Source organism: Hordeum vulgare, chromosome 3H (genome assembly GCF_904849725.1).
Source record: "Hordeum vulgare subsp. vulgare chromosome 3H, MorexV3_pseudomolecules_assembly, whole genome shotgun sequence".
NCBI lineage: Eukaryota > Viridiplantae > Streptophyta > Magnoliopsida > Poales > Poaceae > Hordeum > Hordeum vulgare.
This window is the reverse complement of record NC_058520.1, coordinates 119329509-119338512: the sequence shown is the minus strand read 5'-3', so window position 1 is coordinate 119338512 and position 9004 is coordinate 119329509. Positions and strand designations below refer to the sequence as shown.

Sequence of the window (9004 nt, the reverse complement as noted above, 5' to 3'; positions counted from 1 at the left end):
GGAACCTTCTGGAGCATCGGTCTCGGGCGGTCACAGACTGCCTTGGAAAGATTGGCTTCTCCTCTTATCAAAAATGCATTGCTGCCATTTGAATGCTTGCATATGGAGTTTTTGGTGATCTCCTTGATGAGTATGTCTGAATAAGTGAATCCACATGCCTCGAGTCCATGTATAGGTTTTGCAAAGCCGTCATAGTTGTGTTTGGGTCCTAGTACTTGAGAGAGACAATTGTTGCTGATATAGCACGGTTGCTGGCAGTGAATGCTAGCAGGGGGTTCCCGGGGATGCTTGGTAGCATAGACTGTATGCACTGGAAGTGAAAAAATGCCCTTCCTCTTGGCACAACTAGTATAAGGGCCATGTGCGAGCTTGCACTGCCACACTTGAGGCCGTGGCTTCCCAAAATCTTTGGATTTGACACTCTTTCTTCGACATAGCCCGATCACACAACGATATCAATGTGCTCCGGCGCTCTCCTATGTTTGCTAGGATGACAGAAGGCAATTGCCCGGAGGTCAATGTTGAGGTCGGTGGCCACCAATACACCAATGGATACTATCTAGCTCACGATATCTATCTGTAATGATCTATTCTTGTGAAGACAATCTCCAACCCTACAAAAGAGAAGATAAAGAGATTATCCCAAGAGCAAGAGAGTGCTCGCAAAGATGTAGAGTGTGCTTTTAGTGTTCTTCAATTTCGATGGGGCATCGTTCGGTATCTCGCCGGTACTTGCAGCACCAAAAAGTTGTGGGAGGTGATGACACCCTGTGTGATCATGCACAACATGATAGTAGAGGATGAGCGTCCAGAATATCTGTGTGATCAAGGGTTTCAGTTTCACCATGACAATGTTGTGCCTGAGCATGTTGAAGGGACAACCTTTGCACAGTTCGTCGAGTTTCATCATAAAATGTGTGATTGAAAACTCACATGGAGCTGAAAAATGATTTGGTTGAGCATATGTGAATTCATGTCGCCAACCAATAGATGTATCGACAACATTTTCTTTTAGATGTATTTAAAACTATTTAATTTTTTATTTATCTTGTAAACTATAAGATATTTATTCAATTTAAACTTTTAAATGTATTTCAAACAAATGTTTAGCTATATTTTAATTTATAACATATCTAATAAAAATTTAGAAAAACTACAAAAATGGATTGAGGCGTTAGACACACGATCGATCTAAATAAAAAAGATTGACATGTCGAGCCAAACAGATAAAACACGAAAAAAAAAAGCACACAATCAATATAAATGAAAAAGATTAACATGTCGAGCCAAACAGGTAAAACACGGACAAAAAAACGCATCCGTTTGGACCGCTTGGTTGGAGTTGCTCTTACTGCAGCCCCGTCGTGTCTGGACCGCTTGGTTGGGGTTGCTCTTACTGCAGCCCCGTCGTGTCATGCCACAGGAAGAAGAAAAGGCGATCATGTCCCGTCAACGATAACCCATGGCAAAAAATCACTGGTTCCTCTGTAGCACACCGCCACTCCCCCAGTCCCGCTCGCACACAGACGAGACACAGGTTTCACTCCGTCGAGGTCGATCGAGCGCGTGTGTGTATATATGCCACTCGCGTCCCCTACTCCTCGCCGTACTCTCCACTCCGCACTGCGCGCTGCCCGCTCCGTGTGTGTGTCCTCTCCTCTCCTCGCGCCTAGGTGTTTGAGCGGAGGGGCAAAAGGACGGAGACGCGGGCGCCTCGCCTCCTCCCCGCGCCGTGCTTTGTCCGTTGCCGCGGCGCGACTAGCCGCCGTCGTCTTCCCGGCCCCGCGGCGGACGCCCCGAGGTGAGTGGGCGGGCTCCAGCTCGTGTTTTCTTTCTCGGCTTCCCCAGCTGTTCTTTGTCTCTTGCGTCGTCCCTTTGCTCCGCTCTGCTCTGCTCTTGGCTCCTTCCCCGCAGCTCGTCTCGTCTCCGCAGACTCCTCTCATCATTTTGCGTGAGAGAGATAGATAGATAGATAAAATAAGCGGAAGAATAGAGAGGATTGTTGGATCTTTGTCTCTGGGCTGGACTGATTTAGCGAGCAGAGTTCGAGGCCTCGGTCTTAGTTTCACCTCACGGACAGCGAGGAGCACACCGGCAGACCTGTGGCCACTGTTTCCGGCGCTCTCTTCTCACGATCCTCTCCTCTCGTTTGCCCCCTTGCTGTTTCGTTTTGTTTCGTCGAAGAGGCAAAGAAAAGTCCCGCTGTCAATTTTTTGTCCTGCTCGAGCTTTTTATCCAAAAGAGGACACGAGCGATGCCGGAGACAAAAAATCTCCATCGCTGACGTCACCTTCTTCTTCTTCAACAGTCGAAACTTAGCCCCACTCCTCCATGTTTTTGACTTGGTTTCGGCTCTTCTTCCTGTTGTTGTTTTGGTTGTAGCGGCTCGCAGCAGGTTGGAACTGGAACCCAACTGAGGTAGAGAGCATCACTCCATCAGTGGTGGTGATTCGATTCCGCGAGCAGCAGCAAGATGTTGGAGAAGAAGGCCGGCGAGTTCAGCGGCGAGATGGTGATCGCCGAGTTCGAGCGGCTGACACGTGACGCCGACATTGTGCAGCAGGAGACGCTGCGGCGGATCCTTGCCGAGAATGGCGCCACCGAGTACCTGCAGCGGCTGGGCCTCGCCGGCCGCACCGACCCCGCCAGCTTCAAGGAGTGCGTGCCGCTCGCCACGCACGCCGACCTTGAGCCCTACATTGACCGCATCGTCGACGGCGACGCCACGCCCATCCTCACCGGCAAGCCCGTCACCTCCATCTCGCTAAGGTTGGTCGCTCCTTGCCACTTGCCAATCAAGGCTCCTACCCTACGGCTTAGCTCCTCTTTATACAAGCTCTCCTCAAGGATTGATCATGGTGATGCTTCTTGGTGTTGCAGCTCCGGCACGACGCAGGGGAAGCGCAAGTACCTGCTGTTCAACGAGGAGCTTGTCAAGTCCACGATGCAGATATACCGGACCTCCTACGCTTTCAGGAACAGGTACAGAGCAAATCCCGCCCAGATTTCGTTGGGTTAGTTTCTCGCTTCTGGTGCCCGGCCTCGATCCGGGGAGTCGTCCTCCGCCATAATTCGCCTGTTTTCTCAATCTATACATCTCACGTGAACCAACAGTATGGATCGATCTGTGAGTTGAAATGGAGTAATCAGTTGCATAACCAGTTAGAATTAAGTCTGTGATCGACGCGATAAGCCTAACGTACGACTGCAACCTCCCTTTCTTCCTCTTGTACCGACGGCCTGTCATTCTCGTTCTAGTTTTAGTGAAGGTTTTTCGGTTGGTGACCTCCATTAACGAGGTGCTTATGCTGACCGCTTAACGGCAGGGAGTTCCCCGTTGAGGACGGCAAGGCGCTGCAGTTCATCTACAGCAGCCGGCAGTTCACGACCAAGGGCGGGCTGACGGCCACGACGGCGACGACCAACGTGTACCGCAGCGAGGAGTTCAAGGCGACGATGCGCGTGGTGCAGTCGCAGTGCTGCAGCCCCGACGAGGTAATCTTCGGCGCCGACTTCGCGCAGTCGCTCTACTGCCACCTCCTCTGCGGCCTGCTCTCCGCCGGCCAGGTGCAGATGGTGTCGGCCACCTTCGCGCACAGCGTCGTGGTCGCCTTCCAGACCTTCGAGCGGGTGTGGGAGGAGCTCTGCGCGGACATCCGCCGCGGCGCCCTGTCGCCGACGCGCGTCACCTCACCGGCCGTCCGGCAGGCCGTGTCGGCGCTCCTTGCCGGGCCGAACCCCGAGCTCGCCGACGCCGTGGCGCGCAAGTGCGCCGGCCTGAGCAACTGGTACGGGGTGATCCCGGCGCTGTGGCCCAACGCCAAGTACGTGTACGGCATCATGACGGGATCCATGGAGCACTACGTGAAGAAGCTCCGGCACTACGCGGGGGGCCTCCCGCTGGTCGCCGCCGAGTACGGCGCGTCCGAGGGGTGGATCGGCGCCAACGTGGAGCCGGCGGTGCCGCCGGAGTCCGCCACCTTCACCGTGCTCCCCGACATCGGCTACTTCGAGTTCATCCCCCTCAGGCCCGGCTGCACGGCCGCCCCAGGCCCCAACGCGTGCTACGGCGAGTCGGAGCCCGTCGGCCTGACGGACGTCGTCGTCGGCCAGCACTACGAGGTCGTCATGACCACATTCGCAGGTATGCACGCACCTTAATTCCTTACCTCTTTCACGTACGTTCCATGGCATCCATGCATGAACTCGCCCAGGTGGTAGTATAGGTGACTTGGCTAGGGGGGCATTGACTTGGCATGTCGCCCTCCAGTTCCAACTTCCAAACCCTTTGTGCTGGGTGACCAGTCCTTCACTCAGGTCTTAACTTAACCAAGTGGAAGCTCCACTTTCCAAATGGCTAGCTTTTAGTCCCCTCAAAACAAAAAATGGCTAGCTTTTAGGTAGGAGATAAGACGGTCACCGGCCGATGGATTCCTGTGGAAACGCACAGGGATTTTGAAGTGGACGTACCATTTCCTGCCGGGTTATTTAGCCAGTCCAGTGGATCAAATTGGTCGCCAAATGAGCCGTCAGATGAACCAGACCCCGGTTGGTTGCGACATACGAGTACATTGTCGAGCATCCTTGGGGGGATATGGATTCTCTCCTCTCTCATCGCACCCACCCAGTGAAGCAAAGTCGAACACAGTGCTACTGCGCTGTCACGACGCTTCACGAAGCAGAAGATGGCGTCTACGGTGGGCATTAGTTGTGGCGTTACTGTCACGTATATAGTAGCTTGTGATCGACGATCTATGTGAAAGTTACACGGTCGAGTATACATTAACTACACACACATCTTATCTTCATGAACATATTTAAAAGGCTAAACCGACATATCATCTAGAAATTTACATAGTCATAGTAGGCATCTCGTCATCGACGAAAACATCTTCTTTCACTGAATGTCCATTGCCGAAGATCCTAAAATAAATTCAAAAATAAATACGAGCACCAAAATTAAAACCCTCATGAGCTAGGGATAGCAGAGTGACACTAACCATTCAACCATAGATTGATTTGCGAGTATACACTAATTTTGTTGACTAGTACGTTAATCAACACGGGTGATGCAAGTCCTTTTCTCCGGGAAAAACAAAGAGGTGATGAGAGTCCGAAGACTTTTCAGCATTATTGTCTGAAATGAATACTACTCCCTCCGTTCCTAAATATAAGACCGTGTAGAGATTACACTATGAACTACATACGGATGTATGTAGACATATTTTAAAGTAAAGATTCATTCATTTTGCTCCGTATATAGTCTATAGTAAAATCTCTATAAGGTTTTATATTTAAGAACGGAGGGAGTATTATCATTCAACACATCGAGCCAAAAACCAAGAGTACAAGCGCTCATTGTTTTTACAAAGACCAAAATATAGCCCTGGCCAAGACACGACTTGGCACTCGATGTTCCAATTAATCTTACTTTCGGCCATCATTGATGCATAGGGCCCATATTCTGTCGCCGTAAGTCCAAACAAAAGAAACAAACCTAGATAGTGTAGCGTGTGAATTAATAAGACATGGGTTTGACTAAGAAAAATACTCTATTATTAGCATATATGGATTGTATGTGTTATCTAATTACAACTATAACTACTTAATTTTCAACGCGAATCTTATGTGCATCATTTTTTTATGTCGCAACTTACGTACCAATGAAGTAATGATTGATTTTAATTAGTTATTAAGGAATCAAGATGCGTCAAAATCTAACACGTTGGAACTTATGTATTTTTTCCATATATTAGGTGTTGAACCAATGGACCAGTAATAACATATATGCGACGTCTGTCCCTTTGCTTTTGTTCATTCATGCCCGTGAGAAGGCAAAGGTCATACATTAAAATTGCCCAACCTTTATAAAACAGTCCTTACTATGGCATAAGATGAAATATATGTCCTTTGATATGTCGACACCACCTTCCTCCTGCACTCATCGATAACGGCCCACGAGCAAAACTCGATGTCACCTTTTAATCTCTAGAACACCTATGATGCCAGCATAACATTGTTGACGCGGCGAAGAAAAGTTGTCGATCGGAGTCAGGAGAAGCCAATGATCAACGGGGAGCTATGTGCATTATTGGGGTGGCCGTGCCCCCCCCCCCCAGCCTTGAGATAATCATTGAAAACAATAATATTTTAGGGTCTTAAATACAAGGAAGCGTAGTAATTAGCCCCCCCCCCCCCCCCGCCCCCAAGCGTTCATGTTTTCACATTAGCCCCCCTCCCATCTTTGTCTAGCTCCGCCACTGCCAGGGAATGGCAAGTTGATAATCAAATCGTCGAGAAGAAGAAGGCAAAGGGGGTGGCAAGACAGAATCGAGGAGGGCTTATCTCACTAGGTTTTCCGAGGAAGCTGAATTTTTCATGTTGCGTCGAAAGGAGAAGAAGGTAAAGACAAAACCATGACCCATCGACGTCCTCTCCGGCAAACAAGTCATCCAAGATCTAGTCCTAACTAAGCTTGATGCACCATCTCTCCATGTGCATCGGTAAAACCGGGGTTTCCCCCACCTTCACCAATGCGGGAAAGCATCCGGAGGCGACGGGTACCAGCGATGACGGTGGCACTTACGTGAAAACCTTAAGGCCTCCTTTTGTTTGGAGGAATTTCACAGAATTTTATAGGATAGGATTTTTGTAGGAACTTTTTTAGAGTCCTTTGATTCAAATGAATGCATTCCTATTCCTATATAGAATTGGTTCCTATCCTCCACATTTCAAAGAAAAAAAAAAGAGCATGAAAAAATTCCTATGATATGAACCAAATAACATCTCTTTTTCCTAATCCTGCCTATAGGATTTGAAATGCATGTCATCTCATTACCTACAACTTTCCTATTCCTTTGATAATCCTATGAACCAAAGGAGGCCTAACCACCGTTTCTTCTTCTTCTAGAGATGAGTTGTAGCAGGCGACATTTTTTACCCCTTTGGCTAGCAGCTACTCCATCCATGGAGTAGCTTATTTCCGGAGCAGGTTAACAAGAGTTTAACTTTGACCAGGCCGGCAGGTGGCAGGTCGTGTACACGCATTCATGTGAATGCAACGGCTGCTACTGTCAAACAAAACCTAATTAAGTTCAAAGACCGAGCCAGCCACAACAAAAACTCTTCCGTCATCTGAAGCCACGTACACTCCCAACCCCCCCTATCGATCTACTCCCCGGAAATTTTATCCTATTGCTGTGTTAGTTTCCAGTACGTCACGTCAGTTAACAGTAGGATTTGTCGTCGCCTCACCTGCATCTGCATGGCTCCACGGATGAGGTTGAGCATGGGCGCCACATCAAGGCCGGGCGGGCCTACAGGAGATGATGTGTCCTGACCGATAATTGGATAAGAACCGGTGCAACACACAGCAACAAGTGGGCACGCACAGGTTGCCGGTACATGTCCAATCTGTGACCACAGCCATAGGGTCCGGGCCAGTAGTCCCGGTACTACAAATAGGAGAAATTTGTTTGCATCATTGCTTGTTTGTCTTATGTTGGCCCATGCCGTAGTTGGCCCTTTATTTTTTTAGCATGACTTTAAGCTTCGACGGATACAACGTTTCCTCTCTCGGGAAATCTCAGAAAACTTCAACAAACAATTTAGTGATGGAATTGTGGTGATTCTGACGCGAGAAATACGTCTTTTGGCAGGGCTGTACCGGTACAGGCTGGGCGACGTGGTGCAGGTGGCCGGGTTCCACAACGCGACGCCCAAGCTCAAGTTCGTGTGCCGGCGGAACCTGGTGCTGTCCATCAACATCGACAAGAACAGCGAGCAGGACCTGCAGCTGGCCGTGGACGCCGCCGCCACCAAGTTCCTCGCCGCCGAGAAGCTGGAGGTGGTGGACTACACCAGCCACGCGGACATGTCGTCGGACCCCGGCCACTACGTCGTCTTCGTCGAGCTCAACGCCGCGGCGGCGGACGCCAGCGCCGACGCGCTGCAGGGGTGCTGCGACGAGCTAGACCGGTCCTTCGCCGACCCAGGGTACGTCGGGTCGCGGCGGTCGTGCGCCATCGGCCCGCTGGAGCTGCGGGTGCTGCAGCGGGGCACCTTCCACCGGGTGCTCCGCCATTACCTCTCGCTGGGCGCCCCCGTGAGCCAGTTCAAGTCGCCGCGCTGCGTCGCCCGCTCCAACGCCGGCGTCCTCCAGATCCTCGCCGCCTGCACCGCCAAGGTCTTCTTCAGCGCCGCCTACGACTGACGCAGCTGCGTGTCGTGCCTCGTCTGTGTGTAAGATGTCTCATGAAACGTACGTACGTAGCTGCGATGCAGGATCATGTGGTTACGGGGTACATGCATGATGCTGGGAAGAGCAGTACAGAGTTGTCCGCAGGTGAAGTTGCGATGTGTCTGAATGGCAGCGATGTGTGTCTGTTTGTGGTACGTGCTGTTGCAAAGTGTGGCCACCGGCCAAAAGTGTACGTGTCTACGGGTTCAGTCTCACGCATGTGGCCTGTTTGCAAGGTGTATGTACGTATGAAATAAACTTGTCGACTTGTCCGCGCAGCATCTGAAAGCACGCAGCGTTGGTGACCAAGGGCTCTAGCCAGTACTAGCATATTCCTCGACATCCTTTCTTGCCATGTCCGATCAGATTCAGATCCGTCCGACCACATGCACACGGATGCACCCAACTCGGTGATCTGGAAATGGTTCCTGTACGTACGTACGTAGAGAGCACAGCTCGTAGTACCCGGGCTGATCATCGTACCATTTCAAATGAAGCTGGTCATGCGAGGAAAAGACTCCACGTCAAGAGAGACAACGGATGCACCCTTTCTGCCTGCCTGCGGTTGGGAGAGCAGAGCATTCTCTCGCTCACTCGGCCTCCCCGGGCACGTCACATGCATGGCTGTGGCTGCACACCGGCAACTCGCAAAGCGGCAGCATCGTGCTTGTCGATAATTGAAGGCCGCTGGGGATATGGTCGTCGATGGGCCAGTGCCAGGGGTACACAGGTACGCGTGCCCGCGTGGGTTGTGGGTGCCTTACG

General features: G+C 50.9%; 1 protein-coding gene across 1 annotated transcript; it reads left to right on the top strand.

Moving 5' to 3' along the window:
• The first annotated feature begins 1411 nt into the window (after positions 1 to 1411).
• LOC123443188 (jasmonoyl--L-amino acid synthetase GH3.3-like) lies at positions 1412 to 8520 on the top strand. Its single transcript, XM_045119484.1, has 5 exons — positions 1412 to 1801; positions 2383 to 2769; positions 2881 to 2982; positions 3327 to 4144; positions 7659 to 8520. Exons 2-5 carry the CDS (start codon positions 2474 to 2476, stop codon positions 8210 to 8212), a joined length of 1770 nt encoding a protein of 589 aa, XP_044975419.1. The 5' UTR covers positions 1412 to 1801; positions 2383 to 2473; the 3' UTR covers positions 8213 to 8520.
• The last annotated feature ends 484 nt before the right edge of the window (positions 8521 to 9004 follow it).

What these genes read in the sequence shown, in the direction of transcription:
- LOC123443188 (XM_045119484.1), top strand. Translation starts at nt 2,474, where the DNA reads ATGTTGGAGAAGAAGGCCGGCGAGTTCAGCGGCGAGATGGTGATCGCC. An exon ending in GTCACCTCCATCTCGCTAAG is followed by an intron (nt 2,770 to 2,880) that starts GTTGGTCGCTCC and finishes TTGGTGTTGCAG; the next exon opens with CTCCGGCACGACGCAGGGGA. An exon ending in CGTCATGACCACATTCGCAG is followed by an intron (nt 4,145 to 7,658) that starts GTATGCACGCAC and finishes GTCTTTTGGCAG; the next exon opens with GGCTGTACCGGTACAGGCTG.